Source organism: Typopeltis vanoorti, chromosome 6, assembly GCF_054136105.1.
Source record: "Typopeltis vanoorti isolate ZY-2024b chromosome 6, IOZ_Tvanoo_1.0, whole genome shotgun sequence".
Classification (NCBI taxonomy): Eukaryota; Metazoa; Arthropoda; class Arachnida; order Uropygi; family Thelyphonidae; genus Typopeltis; species Typopeltis vanoorti.
In genome coordinates this window covers 98,360,021-98,382,348 of record NC_143554.1, presented here as the reverse complement: position 1 = coordinate 98,382,348, position 22,328 = coordinate 98,360,021, and the positions used below count along the sequence as shown (strand labels likewise).

The window sequence follows — 22,328 nt, the reverse complement described above, 5'->3', positions numbered from 1 at the left end:
ACATTCCGAAAAACTGAGAGCAACAACAATGGGTGGAATATCAATCATGCTCATAAAATCACACAATTTTTGTAAAGGAGTGATATTAGAGGGTAGTTTCCTTGATGTTCTTGAGGAGTAGGTATGTTTATGCTGATCATCCAAGTTAATGGGTAAAATGTCACCATTCTTTATTCAGAAGAGTTTTAATGGACTGGCTGGTTCTCCCAAAACAACTAAGAAACAGAGTTCTCATAATTTCCTTGTGGAAATATGTCCGCAACATTCCGAAAAACGGAGAGCAACAACAGCAATGGGTGGAATATCAATCGTGCTCATAAAATCACACAATTTTTGTAAAGGAGCGATATTAGAGGGTAGTTTCCTTGATGTTCTTGAGGAGTAGGTATGTTTAGAGCTTAATAATCAGGGAGAGATGGGTATGAGGTGCATCTTGATATGTAGGGATGGTCACATGGTTTCAACCAGGAACATCAACCTCTTTTGATACACCTAACCATCCAACATCTGTAAAAACCATGGTTATCTCGCTATTCTATTTGACTCTACATCCCTAAACACCACTAAGATGCTTTAAATGTCAAAAATATGGACATGTCTGAACTGCCTGTCGTGGCTTTACCACCTGTGCCCAATATGTTAGTAAAGTGCATGATGATAAAAATCTTGCTCTGCAAAGAAAGCTAAATGTATCAACTGTCAGGGAGATCATCTAGATTACTCTCATGCATTTCAGAAGTGGGAAGATGAAAAAGAAATACGAAAGATTAAAACAAACAAAATATATATCGGGAAGCAAAAAGGAAGTTTTTGCTTTCACCTTGCCTGTTCTGAGATCCTCTTATGCTGAGAAGGTGGCAGTTAAAAAATATATCAACAGCAGTTTGAATTTGTGTGTGTATCCCACATCTAGAAATTTCACCATATTCGAACTTTATTCTGACAAATAAGCTGTCCCAAACCAACAGCATCATTACCATCACGGGTGGTGGAGTGGTCGTTTGCAAGGCCTCTCAAACCAAAATGCCACAGAACCCTAAAATGACAATGTGATATGGTACCCAATGCTGCCATTAAATAAGCATATCCCTGGGGAGGTACCCGATGATCAACCACAGCAACCTGTCAATCAGGTAAGGTGTGGCTGCACAGCCATCTGCTTCATGTCAAGAGTGGTCTGTTTTGGGGATTGGTGGTGGCCTGCATTGGCCCCACCTAGGAAGCAGGCAGCACCTCACCGTGGTATCCAAATGCCAACTATAGTATCCTGGACGTTACAAGAAGTGATCTGTCTGCTTGTAATTATTTAATGCACACAGGGCAATCCACTCTGATTTCTTGCTCATTTGATGGTTCAAGATCTGAGTCCTCTATTGGTTGTGCTGCTGTTTTTCTTGACATTACTATATTCAAACAGATCCCACTTGACTGTCGTAATTATACAGAAGAGCTGCATGCCATTCAGCTTGTGGTTGTTCAGAGCAGTACATCATCTATATCAGTGGCAGCCGGTGAAAATTTTAAGTGGGGGGTGCTGCATATACAAAAAACAAACAAAAAAAAAAACTTTTTTTCCCCTAATCAGTACGAATTTATTAATAAATAAATTCACATATTAAAAATTACTTTATTAAAAATATTTCATCCTCACCACGAACAAACACCAATAATAAAAATTTCGTATAAATAGCAATGACAAGTGCAAATGAATATCAGCATTAGATCAAAGTGCACTTGTTTCGTATAACGATAATTGAAAAAATATAATTCTTTTCCATATTTTCAAAAGTGATACTCGTCATAATTCAGCTTTGTATCTATAATAAATAAATATGTTATTTTAACAAAATAAAATGAGATTTACAAAATAATAGTTCACCACGAACACGCACCAATAATAAACGTATCTTATCTCGCAGAAATAACGAGTGCAGGCATAAGATACGCTGCCCAAGTGGCAGTGTATCTAATGACGTAACGTGCAACGACAGCAAATGAATATCGGCGTTAGATCGCAGTGCATTTGTTTCGTGTAACGATAATTGAAAAAATATTATTTTCATGTTTTCAACAGTGACACTTGTCATAATTCAGCCTTGTATCTATAATAAATAAATATGTTATTTTAACAAAATAAAATATTTACAAAAAATAGTTCACCACGCACACTTATTAACTATTCAATCAGTGTCAAAACATAAGCTGTAACCTTTAACATGTTGTACTGCATTTATATAATGTTGTAAGCATTATTATTATTTATAAACACAAACAAAAAAATTTTTCCTTGGGGGTGCTGCAGTGTCGCAGTGCTTATGTACGGGCCACCACTGATCTATATTTAAGTTGCAATTCATTTAGAATTGAAGGAGGTACAAGATAGCTTGATATGAAATCAGGTGTATCAGGTGCACAACTCTGCTCATTCGTAATCTATATTGATCATATTATGAAGGAAAGTGCATTTAACATGAAATCAAAACCGAGGATGTTGATGTTTGACATCTGAAATAAAAATATTTTATTAAACCTTATATCTGAAATAAAAATATTTTATTAAACCTTATATCTGAAATAAAACATTTTAAAAATATTTAAGTGAATTTTAATGAAAAATTTAGTGACAAATTAAATAAGAAAATTGACAGACTGGTATGGTAGGGAGTCAACTGAATCAGACAAAATAAGTTGAAATAACAGTTGATTAAGGATTAGAAAACCCAGATATGCGAGTTCTCCAAGAAAAGATAGGGAATCATTTGCACCACCAGCAAAATTATGTTGAAAATGAAGATATGGGAAGGAGTTTGACATTGTTAGTGTTCAAGAATGTGTGAATAAAGCTCGTCTCATGTGGTGCGATTTCTTAAACAGACTTGTGTTTGATGACAGGAAAAAGACTTCGAGGTCCATCAAAATATAGATGGATTCAGGCAGCTAGAAATTTCTTAAAAGTTAAGAAATATATGAGCATGATTGCTTAAGGGTCAAAGCTGTATAACTGAGAGGAGACCTCCACATAGCCTTTAAAGGAATGCGGAGAACCGACCAGGGCTTCTGACCTAATGTCCAATCCTCACCTTCTCGTGGTGCACCCTGTTGGGTATCTACTTTGATACTGAACGAACGAGGATGGGCTGGCAATTTGGGATTTAGCCGACCAAATTGTATTCTTATTGGTTAAACCAAAATAAAAAATGATGGTACAACATGACAAAATTTCATGCCGGCTGGGGCGTCGCCCGGTTAAACAAGGCCCCCGTTGTTTTCGCCAGGGAACCAGGGCGAACAGCGAAAAGTCAGCTACTGGAACAAATCTGAAAACAAACCCCAACTCAACATCACCAGAGTTAAAGATCGGTACTATCAACGTAAGAAGCCTGAATGGCAAAGAAATGGAGCTAGCTGAGGAATTAGATAAGTACCAGATCGACATAATAGGGGTGACTGAAACAAAAAAGACCAAAACTGGTGAGATCTTTCTGAGCAATAAATACAAAATGTTATATTCAGGCAATAACAATCAAGGAAAAGGAGTAGCCATAGTATTCAACACAAAACACGAGGCTAATCTTCTTGAATGGCAGTCAGTCTCAAGTAGAGTAATGTGGGCAAATATGAGAATGGGGAACTGGACAATGAGACTTATTTGTGCCTATGGTCCCACAGAAGGTTCTACTAAGGTAGAAGTGGAGGAATTTTTTGAGGCTTTAGAAAAAGCAACTGACACAATGAAAAAGGAAAAGTTGGTCCTTGTTGGGGATCTAAATAGTAGAGTAGGAAATGATTGTGAGACATACAAAAATATTTTGGGAAAATTTGGAGAAAAGAGCAAAGCTAATAATAATGGCAAATATCTGTTAGATTTCTGCTCAGGATATGGACTGGTTATTACTAACACCATGTTCCAACATAAAAATGTGCACAAATTCACATGGAGAGAAGAGGCTAGGAATAAGAAAAGTCTCATTGACTATGTTATTGTTGATAGTGATGTTTTCTCCCTGGTGCAGGACACCAGAGTGTACAGAGGATTTGAAATCGGAAGTGATCACTATTTAGTCTTGAGCAGGATAAAATTGAATTTCATGTTGAAAAGAATAACATGTAAGAAAGTTTTAAAGCGAATAAAAGTTGAGCAGCTCTCAGATGTAAACTGTAGACTAAAATACAGAAATATTATTGAAAAGAAAATGAAAGAGTTTGAGAACAGGAATCAAACCTTGGAGATTCAGTGGCAAGCTCTGAAGGAAACATTGATTGATTCTGCCAGAGAGGCATGTGGTGAGGTTGTGTGCAAAGATAAAAAAATCAGAACTCCCTGGTGGACACAGGAAGTTAAAGAGGCAGTGAAGGAAAAGAAGAAAGCATATCAAAAGTTTCTGGCAAATAAGTCAGCTTTTACTCTTACAGAATACAGAGACAAATGTAAGAAAGCTAAACAGTGTGTAAAACTAGCTAAACAAAAGTCATGGGAGGACTTTGGCAAGAATATAGAAAATAAATATCAAGAAGGTGGCAAAATATTCTGGAGGTTGTTGAAGAAGCTTAGGAATGGAGGAAAGAGTGCTGTAAAAGGAATTAGAGATGATAAAGGTGAAATGAAAACAGGAGAAAAAGATATCCTTGAAGTATGGAGTAATTACTTTGAAAAACTGCTAAATGAAACAAGCAGTGATGACAGCACAGTGATAAAAAACACTGACCAGGCATGCAGTCAGGAATACATATCCATACTTGAAGTAGAAAAAGCCATCAAAGGCTTGAAATGTGGAAAGGCAGCAGGAGTAGATGATATTCGACCAGAAATGCTGAAGTATGGTGGTATAAGAGTCTTACAGTGGCTGCACTGCATAGTTCAGAAAGCCTGGACAGAGGGACGAATTCCCGATGATTGGAGTAGAGCTCTCATAGTACCCATATATAAAAAGGGAAATAAAACTGAATGTGAGAATTACAGAGGTATTTCCCTACTGAGTGTTCCTGGCAAGATCTATGCAAGCATACTTGAGAAACGGTTGAGAAGAATTGTGGAGGAAAAGCTTGGTGAAGAACAAGCTGGATTCAGGCCAAATAGAGGCTGTCAGGATCAGATCTTCACTTTACGACAAATAGTCGAGAAAGCATGGGAATATAACAAAGATCTGTATTTAAGTTTTGTCGATTTGGAAAAGGCATATGACAAGGTGCCAAGAGAGAAGCTATTCAATACGCTACAGTTATATGGTGTCAATGGAGCATTATATCAAGCAATACTTAGTCTTTATTTGAGTTGTGAGTCAGCAGTTAGAATTGAAGGAAGTACAGGAAGATGGTTTAATGTTAAATCTGGTGTGAGACAAGGATGTACATTATCCCCTCTGTTATTCATTATCTATATGGATCACATTATGAAGGAATGTGGTATTAAACCTGATATCAAAATTGGAGATGTTAATGTCAGCTCTTTGCTTTATGCGGATGATGTTATACTTCTAAATAAATCCGCTACAAGTCTGCAAGATTCTCTGACTAAATTGAACAGCTGTTGTAATAGATATGGTATGAAGGTCAGCAATAAAAAGACAAAGACCCTGAAAATAGGCAGAATCATTGAAAATGTCAACTGTATTGTGAATGGAGAACCTGTGGAACAAGTAAAACATTTCAGCTACTTAGGCACAATTTTTACTGAAGATGGTAAACTAAATATAGAAATAGACAACAGAATCAGCAAAGCTGGTATCGTGGGAAGTCAATTGAATAAATTCATATGGAATAAGAAAGAAATTAGTCTGAACACTAAATTAGCTGTATACAAGACTGTGTTCAAACCAATTTTAACTTATGGATCTGAGAGCTGGGTCAGAAGTAAAACACTTGACCAAAGACTAGAGACCGCAGATATGAGAGTCCTGAGAAAGATTAGAGGCGTGAACAGATGGCATCAATGGCAATATCATATTAAAAATGAGGATATTAGGAAAGAACTTGACATTGTCAGCATCCAGGAATGCGTTAGCAGAGCTAATCTCAGATGGTATGGTCACTTAAATAGAATGGGAGAGGAAAGATTAGCAAAACAAGTGTTCTCTGCCAGCTTGGCAGGAAAACGACCCAGAGGAAGACCAAGATATATGTGGATTGATACGGTACAAAGTGCCTTAGACGATAGAAATATAAGATCTGATAATATTGGAGTCTTGACAAGTAACAGACTGATTTGGAGGAAAATTGTAGATAGGAAGTTAGTAATGATGTAATTTTTTCATGTAGTACTGTCATATCCTGTACACCCCTTGAGGGTACATGGCAGGAATTTGATGATGATGATGATAATATTGGTGTCCCTTGAGATGAACCAAATGATTTGGGGAGAGGGGAGTCAACAAACAGTTAGTACTATAGTTTATATCATTACTATCTTGTGCACAACTGAGGATACTTATTAGGAATTGCATGATTAAAACCACTTCGTTGAAACAGTCGGCTAATTAAGCATATTTAATTTTCGGTTTTGTCAAATGACCTAATAACAGAAGGTATTGAAACAAGAATCAAATTGAATGATCTGCCTATTTGATAGGATGCTGTACAGCAGGGGGAGGGGAAGCCATGCATATTACTAATGCCTGTTGCTCAGTAAAATATATTAAGATACAAGTTATATCTTTCATATATAACTTAAATCAAGCATTTGATGCATCCTATCAAATGGACCAATAATAGTTAATTATTTCAGCCAGTAGTTGTTGAACTGCAGAATTTATTAAAAAATAATAATTACTAGCTAGATAAATTTTTTATATATAATCAATATTTTGTATTTGGGGGTGGGGTTAGAATTTTATTATAACATCACAGAAATGAGAAACTTCAGTTGTTATTAAGGAGTGGTATTGTAAATATTTATATACTTAATATTTCTTGTAGATAGGCTTATATGTTGGTAACACATGACTATTAAATTATTTCAGGAATTTACAATGTATACTAGAATATTAATTAAAAGAAACTTTAATAAATACTTCCTATATTTCAGCATGTCACATCGCCATGTTCATGGGAACATGCAACTATGACATGTGCATGCAGGCACTACAAAAAGCAAATGAGGCAGAAGAGAGAAAACTAATGCTGTTCCTAGAGCCCTGAAGGTGACCTTAGCAGGCTACATTGGATTGTCTTGGCTGTTAGGCTGAAGTTCTCAAGATGCAAGCTTCCCAAAATATGGGGCAGTCTCATGCACCCAAATTTGTTGAGGTTTGGAAAGTTTTTAGAGTTGAGGCTGATTCCATGAACAATCTTTCGTATTTAAATTTACTGCAGTATAATAATGTGGCTTTCTTCAACGTATTCTGTGGCTGGTATCCAGATCATGGTCTGTAAGCCCAGAATGGCTGTATTGGTGAAACCGGATGTAGTCTTTGTGTTCCGATATCTTGGCATTTGCTGTCCTGCCTGTTTGGCCAAAGTAGGACAGTTTACAGCTGCAACAGATCTGGTATACTCCAGGTAGGTCTAGGGGAAGTGGCTGGTCTTTGGTGGAGCAGATATGGGATGCCAATTTCTTATATCGTTTGTAACAAGAAGTCAGGTCATATTTTTTTTAAGATTTTGGTTAACTTTTCAGAGGTGCTCCAGATATAAGGAATGGTGATAGATTTACTGTAATCTTTGTTATGGGGGGGGGGTAACTGGTTTTAATATTTTTTGGGGGTTGTAGTCATTGCTAAGAAGGTGTTAAGGATGTGGTTTAGTTCAGTGGTTAGGGCATTGTCGTCTGAACAGATTAATTTTACCATGTTATATAGTGTTTTCAAAATCCCATATTGTTGTGGGGGTACAGGGGGATTGCTGGTGAATGTATCTGCCTGTATGGGTAAGTTTTCTGTAAACAGAGAAAGCCAGGGATCCATCAGGCTGGCGAGTATTAGAGCATCTAGGAAAGGGAGACTGTTGTTTTTCTCTTTTTCCAAGGTGAACTGGATTCTGGGGTGTTGGTTGGTTGGTTGCTTCTTTATGGAGACTTTTGAAGAGAAAGCCTTAAACTCAGTCCCACAAAAACCTACTGTTTGGCTTTGCTACGTTGATGATGTGTGTGCTATTTGGCCACATGGCTCAGATACACTCCTCTCCTTCTCAACACACTTAAACAACCAAATCCAGTTCACCTTGGAAAAAGAGAAAAACAACAGTCTCCCTTTCCTAGACACTCTAATACTCACCATCCTGATGGATCCCTGGCTTTCTCTGTTTACAGAAAACTTACCCATACAGGCAGATACATTCACCAGCAATCCCCCTCTCTTCCCACAACAATATGGGGTTATGAAAACACTATATAACATGGCAAAATTAATCTGTTCAGATGACAATGCCCTAACCACTAAACTAAACCACATCCTTAACGCTTTCTTAGCAATGGCTACAACCCCCAAAAAATTTTAAAACCAGTTACCCCCCCCCTCCCCTCCTAACAAAGATGACAGTAAATCCATCACCATTCCCTATATCCTGGGAACCTCTGAAAAGTTAACCAAAATCTTAAAAAATATGACCTGACTTCTTGTTACAAACCATATAAGAAATTGGCATCCCTTATCCACTCCACCAAAGACCAGCCACTTTCCCTAGACCTACCTGGAGTATTCCTTGCAGCTGTAAACCGTCCTACTTTGGCTAAACAAGCAGGAAAGCAAATGTCAGGATATTGGAACACAAAGACTACATCCGGTTTCACCAATACAGCAACTCTGGGCTAGTGACCATGCTCTGGATACCCGCCACAGAATATGTTGGAAGAAACCATGTTATTACACTGCAGCAAATTTAAATACGAAAGATTGTTCATGGAATCAGCCTCAGCTCTAAAAAAACTTTTCGAACCTCAACAAATTTGGGTGCATGAGACTGCCCCAAATTTGGGAAGCTTGCATCTTGAGAACTTCCGCCCAACAGCCACGGCAATATAGCTTGCTGGGGTGAGGGGGGGGGGGGGGCAGCTTTAGGACTCTAGAAAAGTGTTAGCTTTCTCTCTTCTGCCTCATTTGCTTTTTGTAGTGCCTGCCGGCACGTTGTATGTTTCCATGAAGATGGCAATGTCACATTCCCATCTTCATGGAAACATACAACGTGCCGGCACACATACACCAAAGAAACTTTATTAAAGTTTCTTTTAATTAATATTCTAGTATACGTTGTAAATTCCTGAAATAATTTAGTAGTCATACTTAATATTTATAATTAAATCATATTGACCTTTTAAGGTCCTTTTTTTGGTGGTGGTGGGGGAGAATTACTAGTTTTTTGTATAAACTTGATTTATGCATATTGAGCAAATAAATAAATATATTGAATTTCTCTAGGGTTACCACAAACCAAACTTGGCAGTTATATTGAAAATCGTGTTAATATCTTCTTAAAGAAAAAAGAAACGGGGGCTGGAGAAGTAACCATTAGAGTAGTATCTAGTTCAGATAAAATTGTTGAAGTAAAGCCAGGTATGAGAAGCAGGTGAGTCTGTTTACTTTGAATTTCATTCATATTTAATAAATTAGGTCACTGATTATAATAGTCTCCTTTAAATTTGTTAGAAATAATTTTGTTTCCTGAAAATTTTAAGAAATCTTGTGTATAATATGTAGAAAGGATTAAAATTTGATATTCAACATCTGAGTGGCTTGAGGATTTCATCACAAGAATGTTATGGTATATATTATAGTACTGAAAAATGAAATCCCTGAAAGGTTCCACATATTAGTTTTGTTTATATTTGTTTATATGTGCAAGCAAAACTTCTCTGTTGGGTTTCACATGTGGGATATCTGTATTAAAATTTAGGAAATCCTACAAGTTTAAAAAAAAATAAATGAAGTGAATTTAAAGTTAAGAAAATGAATAGTGCAGTATTTGTAAAGTAGTTAATTAACATTTTTCATTTTGTCTCATGGATAGGATGTTTTTGAGATATTGTATTTGTCTTTGTCTACTAAAGTACTTAGATATAAAATAAGTGTATTTAGATTAATTATTATTTTCAGGTATTTCTTCAAACACTTTTATATAGAAGGCAAGGGTGTTCTGAAGTGATCTAACTGTCGATGAAGTTTTCAGAGGAATGTTGAGACTTTCATATAGAAAGTTAATTCATTCTAAAGTAATGGTTGATAAGATTTTAGTAGTGTATTCAGTGTTTGGTGTTACTTATATAGAAAGTAAAATTGTAAAAGTGTCTTAGATGAAGATGTTTTTTGTTTTTTTTTCAGTGTTCTGGGATTTTAAAATGCAAGAATTTGATTCTTATGTTGCTGTCATATAGAGAGCAGTTTTTTGTTCCAGGATGATAACTGAAAGGAAGTTGTGTAGTTATTGTTTTTCATGTTGTTTGAAGTTGTGATGGAAAGAATATATTGCTGCTTGTTGTAGTTAAGTAAAATCTGCAAAGTAGAAAAGTTATAAATATCTATATGATATTTATACTGTGTGTGTATATGTATATATACACATCAGGGCGTCCACTGCCTACCAGTCACCTCCCTCGATGGTGGATAGGTGGCAGGGGAAACCCCTGGCTACCATCCATTGTATATCAGGGTAGATCTGAACATACTGAATCAAGATGCAGACTAGTATTTTTTTTGGAACTGATGATCCCATGTGAAAATATTGCCATTCACCAATCTGCAGTAGGCCATTCTTCCCAGATGAATCAAGCAAGAATAAAATGACCCTCATTCTTCAGAGGCCAGATTGTTACTACCTACGGCAGCATGCAGTTGAACATGAATGTAGACCCCAGGTAACCAGATCTCGCTGCAGTTGGAAACTAGCCCTTGGAGCTCTAAACTATAGATCTCTGAGCAGTGAAGCATGCTAACTGAACTAACTTGAAGAGCTAAAGCAACGATAATGGAATATTCTTAGTTAGACAGAATGGCAAAGAAATTCTTCAATTAAAAAATGGAGACATAGTGTATTATAGAGGCCAAGATAAGGAAGAGTTGTGGAGTTGGATTCATGATTAACAAACAATTGAAGAAGAACATAACAGAATTTGACAGTATATTTGAATGAATAGCAAGTATTGTTGTCCAAATCTCAAAGATATACTCAAGATCATCCAGGTCTATGCACCAACAATAAGTTACACTGATATAGAAATTGAAGACTTTTATCATGATGCATCCCAACTTTTAGTACAAAGTAAAACATAATTTCAAAATATGCCAGAATTGGTATACAACAACCAGATGATAACTTCATCTGACTCATGCCATACACAAAATTTCCAAGGGAAATTTTGGATATGGCATGAGATGATAGAGGAGCAAGGCTAATAGAATTTGCAGAAAAAGAAAACCTGTATGTCATGAATGTCCCCCCCCCTCCCCAAGGGGAAAAAAGAAGGAAAATGTTTCGAAGATCAAAGCAAAACATGGATGTACATAAACTCAGGATTAAAAAAAAATATATTCCAATAGGAACTAAACAATAGATTTAAAAATCTTATTATAGGTGACATTGCTGATCCAACAGATCCAAAACCTTTTACAATGCTCACTTGAAATAGCTGGTACCACAGAAGAGAAACATGAAAAAATTTCTGAGGAAACCTAACAACTTATGAAGAAATGAAGAGAAATGAAACAGGCAGATAACTCACAGAATTAAATTCTATACAATAAATTATGCAAAACAATCAGAAAATGTATCATGGAAGAAATAAGAAAATTCAGTTGTCAATTCATACAACAAACAATTGAAAACAATAGTCTCAGAAAAGCCAAACTACAAGATGAGACCATAACCAGAGATAAATATGCTACAGCAAAAATAATTAAAGAATTTTACTCAGTGTTATATCAGGATGATGAAACAAAGAAGAAGACAACTACGAAATAACTGAAGTGCCACAGATTTTACCAGAATTTATGTAGAGCATCCAAGGCTTGCAAAATGGAAAAGCTGCAGGTGAGGATAGAGTTATATCCCCACCAGCTGAACTTTTAAAAGCAGGTAGGAAAATGATCTATGTAATCTAGGCAAAGCTATATCTCCAAAACTATTCGCAGCATGCCTAGAAGAAATGTTCAAACTTCTTGATTGGGAAGAGAAAGTCTGAAGATAAATAGAAGATATTTAAACCATTTATGCTTTGCAGACAACATAGTATCTTCAACTCTACATGAATTACAGACCGGTATCCATGAACTCTTAATTGGTAACAAAACACTGGCCTAAAGAAGATCTAAGTTATGTTCAATAGCTATGTCTAACCAGAAATAATCAAAATCAATAATGATGAAATTGAACAAATAAATCATTACATATACTTAGGACAAAGGATATCAATGGAACAAAATATCATGGACAAAATAAAAAATGCACTATGCTTAGGTGGAAAGCATTTGGAAAATTACAGTCAATATTCAAAAGCAAATTATCATTATGTCTGAAAAGAAAACATTTTAACCAATGCATTCTTCCCTATATTGGCATATGGCTGTGAAACATGGATAATAAATGCAAAAGAAATTCAAAAATTAAGACCAGTACAATTTATGGAAAGCAGTATGCTTGGTATCACAAGACTGGATCACAAGAGAAGTATGTGGATAAGAAATCAAACCAAAGTCTCTGACATAGAAAGAGTGAAACATCTGAAGTGGCAATGGGCTCGGCATATTGCTCGAAGACAAGCTCAACAATGGAAAATGACGATGACACCAACTCAAATTACAGTAGATTGATGATATCATCAAATGCAGGAGTGACTTAGGGAAGGAGAGCCATTGACAGACAGCTTTGGAGTAATCTTGGAAAGGTTTCATCTGGCAGTGGATTGACAATGGCTGATAATGTGTGTGTGTGTGTGTGTGAGAGAGAGAGAGAGAGAGAGATGTTTGTATGTATATTTGATTCAATAGATTTACTTGGCTATATGATAATCAGAAAATCAGTAATTGTCCTCAATCCAGTCCATCTTAATACTAACCTTAGCTATAACCTATCTAATTGTCACTCTTCAGCTATCCATCTTTGGCATACACAAGATCATGCTCATGTGAACATGCACAACAATACTAGGGCATCCAGAATGCCTTCAGATGTCAGCAATACATATGCAAGTTAACATAGCTATTGTTTTCTTGTAATGTATATTTCTGTATTTCTCTTTTCATGCTATGCATCGGATGAAGTCTTCTAAGAAGACGAAACATTGTGCGGTAAAATAATAGTTTCTCTATTTTTGGTATTTCTCGGCTTCCAGTCATTAAATTTTATTAATTGTGTGTGTGTCCAGTCTAGCTATATATACTGCTGCAACTTGGATAGCACACAAGCCTTTAATCTATCAGTAAATCATTTACAGATTTTAGCATATACAAACTACATGTTTAATGTGCATATAGCAGCACTCAATGTTCGGAATGTCCCCTTTTGCCTCCATGCACACCTGAAGTCTGTAAGACCACATATCGATTGTGACGTACACAACACTGTACGCCAATGAAAACACTGCCACTTCTCGCTCCAAATCCAACTTCAGGCTGGCGATTTAGGTGTCATTTCTTTAGGCTACTCTCTCAAGCTCTAGCCACAATTTGAAGTCCAACAGATTTAGATCAGGACTTTTATACAGCCAATTAGATGGTGATATGTGGTCAGGCACATTTGCCTCCAACTACTTATGTGCAGATGCTGTCCTGTTGGAAAGTCTACTGCCCACCGTGAAACAAGTTGTTCGGGACCATACCAAGGTTCCAGCATGTTGTCTTGATACATTTTGGCAGAGGTTTTGATCCCTTTCCGCTCAGAAATGCAATTTGGATACCCCATGATAAGTTTCCCCCCCCCCCCCCCCCCCAACACACACACACTAAGCTATCACTGGCACATCATGATAATCTCTCGGAATCCTGGGTGCTATGACACATCCTTTGTGACCATCTGGGGCATATACTTGATTGTTTTGGCAGTTAAATGACTTTAATGGCCTTGACACAAATAAAAATCTTCTAATTTCTGAAGAGAATATCTCTGTGTCTGTTGTTCATGTACCACTGGAGAAGTGCTTTTGATTTTATCATCCTCTGCCACATAAGTTCTGGTGTTAGGAAGTGTCTAGTAGAACGACTATAGGCTTCAACCCCAGGTCATCAGTTAGTATACGTAACATTGTTCTCTGCGAAACATTCATCTCTCATGACATCACTTTTTGCGTTCTTATAGGATTACAGCAGAGGCGTGCTTCACAGCCCTCACAAGGTGTTTCATCCTAATGCGTCATGGTTGACCTGTTCTTTGGTGGTCAGATACATCTTCTGTATCATTATAACAGTTAATAGTCTGATATAGAAACATATTTTTAGCCTGTTGAAAATAGCAGGTGGCTGCATGTTAACCTGCTCAGCTAGACAACTCTCTCTCTCTACTAATAAACACACGAATGTTGACTGTGCACAATGTGCCACCACCTGAACTGGGCTTGCTCAATTCTGTGGTCAGTGCAGGAATGTGTACAGAAATTGTAGCTGTATTTATGACAATATGTGTATAATTAATTTATTTTTTGTAAATTAAAAATTTTTATTTTGGTTATAAGAGTGTGAACACGCAACCTCTTAATGAGTTAATTTAGAAGATAAGATGTTTATGTGGGATATGAACACATATGCAAGCTAGATTTGGAGCTTAACTACAGTGTTTTGTTTTTAATTTGAAATTAAGAGTTTTTAACCAGTGGCATAGCTAGAGCTTTTGCTGTCCGGGGAGCGGTTCCCGAGTTTGCTGCCTCTCAAAGTACACACCAAAAATACTACAAAAAGTCAAAACAACGCATAGAGAAATAAATGAAAAAACTATGTTTATTTTAGTTGTTAAAAACTTTTTATTAAGTAATAAAAATTACTAAGTTAACATAAATAAAAGAATCGTTGAAGCGGGTTAGGGTTGCTGACTTCCTCCCCCCTACGTTGTTTGAAAATCCGCACATAACTTTTGACTCCCCAAAACTTAACTACTAATTGGCTACTCTTGACCAGAAGCCTTACCAATAACATAAACAGTCAATTAACACATATTTTATATAGTATGTATGTATTCTTACAATAAAATAAACTAGAGAAAAGAAAATGTTATTAAACAAAATCATAAAGTGAAAATACATTTAGAGTACTGAATTTATTAATACTGCAAGTTTAAATTGCATGTTTACAAGATTGCTAACACTAGACATCAAAAATGAAAAGCTAATGTGAAAATGAAATTATTCTTTAAAAAAAGAAAATATATTTATTTACAGGTATAACGATTCATTCATTGATAACAAAGCAGCAGCAGCATGATTGCTTTATGATAGCCTAGGGCAATCAATACGATTGCTTCATGGTATCCTAGCCTATACACTAATGAATGAATCATTATAAAATTTTTATTTTATGCTAATTAATTTAACTATTGAACTAATTAATAACAGTTAATTTTATACAGTTATGATTTAACACTGCATCTTCACGTTTGTTTACATTTCTCTCAACTGCAAATAGCTTACTTTCTCATAAATGCCAGAACTTCAGTTAGAATAAAAGTTTTGTTAGAATAAAACAATATTTTGATTGTGTTAGCTTTGTATTAAATCCAAATCTTTTATTTAATATCTGTTAAATTTCTAAAGAAATGTTGTTTGAAATGCTTTAAAACGTATGGGTGGGGTGATCTGTTGATATTAATCCCAACAGTGAAGAATTTATCCAAACTTATTGCTTTAATCTATAAGGCCTTCAGTTAGTCTCTAAGATTTTTTGTTTTGTTAAGAGGAAACTATCATAGAAGATGATTCCTAACTGTTATACTACTTCGAGTTATGAGAGGAAGCTATGTTCTGAATTTGATACATTGTCTATATGGGATAATAAAAAACTTAAATTGCAGAGCACGTCCTTATCTTAAGTACTAATGAAAGGAGATTGTATGCTATATTTTGCATCCATGGCTATTCAGAAGTGGTTCTTGATCATATGAACAGATAAACTAAAAGTAAGTTGCTTTAATATTTGTGATTGCACCTCCAAAGACATGTTAAATGGGCTACCATCTAATGGTGGCAAATTCTGCATGTTACTGTGGAATAATTTTTGCCATACGCCATGAAAACCTGGACCTCATTCTCCCTAACATCCCTAGCCAGTTTCCATTACATCAGTCTGGTTATTGTACACAAATGAGTGATACTGTCCGCAGTATATGTAAATCAGCCACAGCATAAAAGCAGGCATTTTGGAGTAGTTTTTCATTTCATGTCTGGAGTTAGAACAAGACATTTCGTGATACCAAAATTCTTGGATATGCTCAACCATCATTTAATCAGTGAATTCAGGTGGCAAGCCATTGTAAGACTAGAGGCTGGCCAAAGTCAGGCAGAGGTAGCCAATTGGTTCACAAACTGTGAAACTAATTTTAATAGTCACAAAGCAACCCTGGGATACGGTGAAGGAAAGCCATGGGCTGTAATGGTAGTGGATGACTGACATCTCAGATTATATATTCTTGTTGAAACAGGAGGGCTACCCTGAAGCAGCTATGATCTGACCTTGCATCTGCTATATTGGTATCTTCTGCTTCCACTGTGCACAGAAGGCATCACAAACGTGGTATATATGCTAGGCAGACTACCAGTCTGCCTAGCATATTTGGCATATACAAGATGATAATGCTCGTCTGTAAAATAAGATCGGCTGCGGCATTTGTAAAATATTTATCTCTACTTTAATTTATACTCTATCTTTCAAAATTTTTGCTTTATTTCTTTGCCCACTAAAATTTCCTTTAAGTTCTATTCATTTCTCTTATACACATGCATTTAATACCTTATTCAACTTAGCAATAATCTGCTTATCTTAGGCCCTGCAGTTAATCTTTTCTAATCTTACATATGTTCACACTGTTAGTGAAAGAACCTTGGTTTTAGTCTGTCCACTATAACAGGTTACCAACTCCCACACTGTGTAATTTTGAGAAATTTATTTGTTTTACGACTGCACCATTCTATGTATACAGCATGAGAATTTAAGTTTGAACATATGTAAGATCTGAATCTTAATTTACTCAATTCCTTAAAAGCTAGTCGTGGCAATTCTTACTTTAATCAGGCTCGCAGGTTCGATATTTATTTGGAAACAGTGCATTGGCTGATAGATCAGGCAAGAGATTTACACAAACAAAACACGTTTATTTTAAACTAAATCAACTGTACAATGTGTTGGATAAATATGAAGCATAAGCTTCCAAAATCTCATCACTTACTCAACATGTAGCACACATATGGATAACCCCCGGCCCTCTACTTCTTTTGATCTGGCCCTAATCTATTTCAGCAAAGTTTGTCTGATTCATGGTGGGAGAAAACATCATGTGTGTTCTACTAACACACATTAAGCTGACGTGATATGATTTGCGCAAAACACACTATGTTTTCTCCAACCAAGGTCTCTTTCTCACTTTGACTAGCGGCGTGTGAGAACGTGTTACAACGTGTCAGTTCGGTACTTGTGTTGGTGTTGTGCTTTGTTCAGTGCCTGCATTGATGTTCTGTTCGGTGCCTGCGTTGATGTTGTGTTCTGTTCAGTGCCTGCGGTGTAGAAGACAGTTTTGTTTGACAATTCTGAATATCGCTTATAAATTTGGGACAATGTCAGGGGTTATTGCAAAAAAAAGAAAAGTAGATGCAGAGAATCGTCAATTTCAAGACAACTGGACGGAGGATTATTATTTTATTCTGAATAAAGGTTTGCCTGTATGTTTGTTGTGCAACAAATCCTTATCCATCAACAAAGAATACAACTTGAAGAGACACTTTACTTTGAGACATGCGGATCACCCAAAAATTGGACAACTACGAAAAGATGAAATACAGAAGTTGAAGAACTTGGATACCCAGCAGCAAATGTTCAACAAGCAAAGAACGCAGCACCACAGCATTGTCAAAGGCAACTTTGTGGTAAGCGAAAAAATTGCTATGCATTCTAAGTCATTTGGTGAAGGAGAATTTATCAAAGAATGTCTGCTGGATGTTGCAAGTATAATATGTCCTGGAAAGAAAAAAGACTTCGAGAATATTCGTTTGTCGAGACGTACTGTTGTCTGACAGATAGAAATTATGGCTGATGATATCAAAAAAAAGTTTAAAAGAGAAGATTGCTAGATTGGAAGCATTTTCAATTGCTTTGGATGACAGCACCGATGCCTCCGATGCAGCACAACTACCAATATTTATTCGAAGAGTTGATGCAGATTTCAACATCACAGAAGAATTATTGCCGCTTCGGCCGTTAAAAGGAACAACTACCAGTGAAGATATATTTGAAACAGTCAACACAGGCTTTGAGAGATTTGGGCTTAAATGGAGTTCACTATCTGGCATATGCACTGATGGAGCCCCTGCAATGGTTGGTGCACAGAAGGGATTTATTGGAATAGTTCATGAAAGAGCAATAGAACTACAAATCCATCTGGAAAATTTAAGAAATTTTCACTGCATTATCCACCAACAAAATCTGTGTGCCACATCGATTAAATTCACAAATGTTATGGAAGTTGTAGTAGCCAGTATTAACTTTATTTAGTCACGTGCACTTAATCACCGCCAATTTAAGGAGTATTTGGCAGACCTATTTTCAGATTATGAAGATGTGTCTCGTTATTGTGAAGTGAGGTGGTTGAGTAAAGGTAAAATGATTTTATGATATTATGAGACAAGACATTGCAGATTTTATGGACATGAAAGGAAACACAATTAACCAAGTAAAAGATGATGAGTGCATGTGTGATTTAGCATTCCTTGTCACCGGATACCTAAACGAACCGAATCTTAAATTTCAAAAACAAGGACAATTGATTCATGAACTGCATGACATGTCAAAGCTTTTTGTAATAAACCAAGATTGTTGGAAAGTCAGATAAGAGCTAAAAATTGTTATCATTTTCCTACTCTAGCAAATCAGAAAAATATCCTTTATAATTGTTATAAGGGATATTTGAACTGAAGGCACTAATAGAGCAATTTGATACAAGGTTTGATACTTTGTTTTTGACTTCAAAAACAAAGACTCCACATTCGCTATATTTGCTCGTCCAATGGATGCTGATATAAATAATGTGCCAGAAAACTTACAGATGGAACTTATTGAGCTGCAGGCGGATTTAGTGCTAAAATCTCAATTTAACAACATTGCTTTGACGGATTTTTATAAATTTTATTTGGTGGAAGAAAAATATACAAATTTACACTCCTTTTCAAGAAAAATCATTTGTCTTTTCAGCAGCACATATATGTGTGAACAATTTTTTTCGAGGATGAAATACAATAAATCAAAAATTCGGACAAGAATAACGGACGACAACCTCAAAAATTCTATGCGATTATCCTTAAGTAATATTAACATCAATATTGATAGTCTCGTAGTTGAAGTACAAGGCCAATCTTCACATTAAATTGTTATGTCATTCATTATATTATAAAATTTTATGTAGCTTTATATGTTGCATTTATCAAAGCATTATATTATAAATAAATGAAATATGAAGTAGCAACTTGTTTTAATTCATTTAATATTAATTTATTTTATTTAATAATTTGGTCCGGCCCTTGACTCGGAGACAGAATGATAATTTGGCCCCCGAACTAGGAAAGGTTGCCCGTGCCTGATGTAACATATACATTTGGACATAACATATACAATACTTAATCAACCATTTTACAACACTTGGCTATCTAGAGCTATCTCTTACGTTATTGTTAATTAAGCAATCTACCTAGATACACATAAGTAAACATTTTCCTTCTCTCTCTCTCTCTATTCTTGTAACTTAATAGCTAATTAATCACAGTCTACCTTCAGCAAGGATACATACAATCCTTAAGTACAACTACTTCAACAATAACAGAGCAGAGCATACTCACATTTGCATTTCATATACAGTCCTGACAACTTGAACGAAACTCCTGAAAATTCTGTTACACTTTGCCTTTCTTCCTGGGCGCTGTCTATAATCTGGACAGCTCTTGCCGGTTCTACTGTGGTAGTTTTCCCAGGAAAGTGTAGGTTGAATCTCCATTGGTAAACTGGAACCACTGTTGATGCCGCGAAATCCACACATTCGTAGCCCATCCAGCAGCTACTGGAAATACATCGGACGGTAACTGCCTCTCCTAGATCCCCCCCCATGCCCGGGGTCACACACACACACACACCTGGAGCCAAAGGCTCAACACAAACAAAACTGAGAGAGAGAGAGAGCTCCTTTATAGCCCTGTTCATTCTTTGTTCTTTGGCTATAACTCCCTGGATCTTCTGCGTCTATGATGACGTCACCTGGACTACCTTCGTTTTTGGTGGCATTTTCTACATTTGTATGACCTTTCGAACTTTTGTTCTTACTGGGTCAAGCATAATCCAGACTAATCCCTCATTTTCCGTTACACATACTTTCAATACACATCGTTATATACAACTTTAACAATAGAATTATTACATTTGTTTTAAAACCTTACAATTTCTGATTTTCTACATGTTTTGACAACTATGTAAAAGCAATGGCAAAAAATGTTTATAAAAATTTACCCCAAGAGATTTTACACGTCCACATTAAGCAAAGATTGTAGACCAATTTCTTCAGTAGAGCCTATCTTACATATGGATTGGCTAGTCAAGTCCCCTGATGTTAAATCTGTTGAGCATGTCTAGGTAGATGTGTTGCTGCTGCCATCAACCACCATCCACAAAACCTTGAGAGACTTAAGAGAGCTTTGTAGGAGCAATGGTTATTACTAATTGAGCTCCTGGATACCATTATTAAAGGTGTGAAATATCATTGTGAGTGCTGGATTGCTGTGAAGGGAGTAACCATATTCCTTATTGAGAGCCCTCTGATATTCTTATTTGAACATTGATTTCATGAATCCATTTGTTACTGAATTAAACTATTTACAACTTTTGTGGGTATTTTCTTTACATACCATACTGCTTTTTGCTGGGGGTGGCATAAAAATTCAGTATACAGTTTTTGAGTTATGATTTTTTGTTTCTTCCTTAATTTATGGAAAGCAATGTATATTATACATAATGAAAATCAGATGCAACACAATGTATTCTTCCCCCCCCCCCAATGTTTTAAATAATCTGTACTAGTAGCAAAGCTTATATTTATTGTTTATATCTCTTACAAGCCTTCTCCTGCAGGTTTATTGCAGATCATTGCTGAGTGTGGACATGAGCAGAGAAAAATAATCTGTAGTACTCTTTTTTGAAGAGCTGGAGGTTGTGATCTTTGGAGAATAATTCATGGGGAAGGCTGTGTCATGATAACAAGGTAGATTGAATAAAAGATGAATTGTGAGTAGTAGGTTCCATGAGCCAGCAGTTCAAATGTAAAAGGATGTTTAGTAGCCATTCATGTTATTTTGGGTTTATCAGAAATGGGATGCATGATGGACACTAATTCTACTGAAAAGTTCCTGTGAAAGTGTGTGTGTAGAAGATACAGTGCAGAAAAGTGGCCGTCTGTGAGATTGTTGCTGAAGAAACTATGAGATAAAGGGTCATTAATTAGCCAGATAGCACTTTTCTGAATGGCTTCAAGAATTTTTTCAGCTGTTCAGCTGAAAAAATTCTTGATGCCATTCAGAAATTTGTTTTTTTCAAAAACAAAATTTTGGTTTTTTTTTCCTAAGAAAAAAACAGTTATGTTTGCTCGCAGCAAACATAACTATCTGGTGAAGCTAATGAAATTACCGGCAATTTCGTTCTCGCGTGTTGTTGAACACTCCTCTTTTCATAATGGCTTTTTCGATTGTACTTAATTTTTTTGCCATTAATCAGATGTTTTCCATTTTTAATATTTTTCATTTTTGGGGTGATTAAAAAAAATTCAATTATAAAAATATTTATCAATTGTATTTGAATAATATACATACTGTATATATATATATATAAAAGTATGAAAAATACATAATATAAAAGAATATAAAAACAAACTGAAATATTCACTTTTCAAATAAAAAAAAAGTCTTGTGATGGCTAAGTTGGCTGTTCTGTGGGAAGTTTTACTCCCTTTCGATGTTCAAGGCTGAAGGTAGTCGGGGTTGTCTGATTTGTCATCTTAACTTTGTTGTGAACAGCATCTCACAAACATGTCTAGAGTAGATTGTGTAGTCACACTCTTCTTGTCTTCGTAGATGGCCTTATAGCTAGACATATCAGAATAGATACAGCAGCTAACATTTTCGAACCGCTCAGTGTTCGGATCCATTGATTCTAATTTTGCTAACGCCATGTCTATCAAGTTAA

The 22,328-nt window shown here is 35.9% G+C and overlaps 1 protein-coding gene across 4 annotated transcripts in view; it reads left to right on the top strand.

The window, feature by feature from the left end:
- The window catches only part of nej (CREB binding protein nejire), a 481,376-nt gene that overhangs the window by 328,648 nt on the left and 130,400 nt on the right, over positions 1-22,328 (top strand). For all 4 annotated transcript variants that reach the window (XM_090394332.1, XM_090394330.1, XM_090394331.1 and 1 more), the window contains one exon: positions 9,348-9,495. In XM_090394332.1, the coding sequence (XP_090250458.1) occupies positions 9,348-9,495 (148 nt within the window). The remainder of the gene's footprint in view (positions 1-9,347; positions 9,496-22,328) is intronic.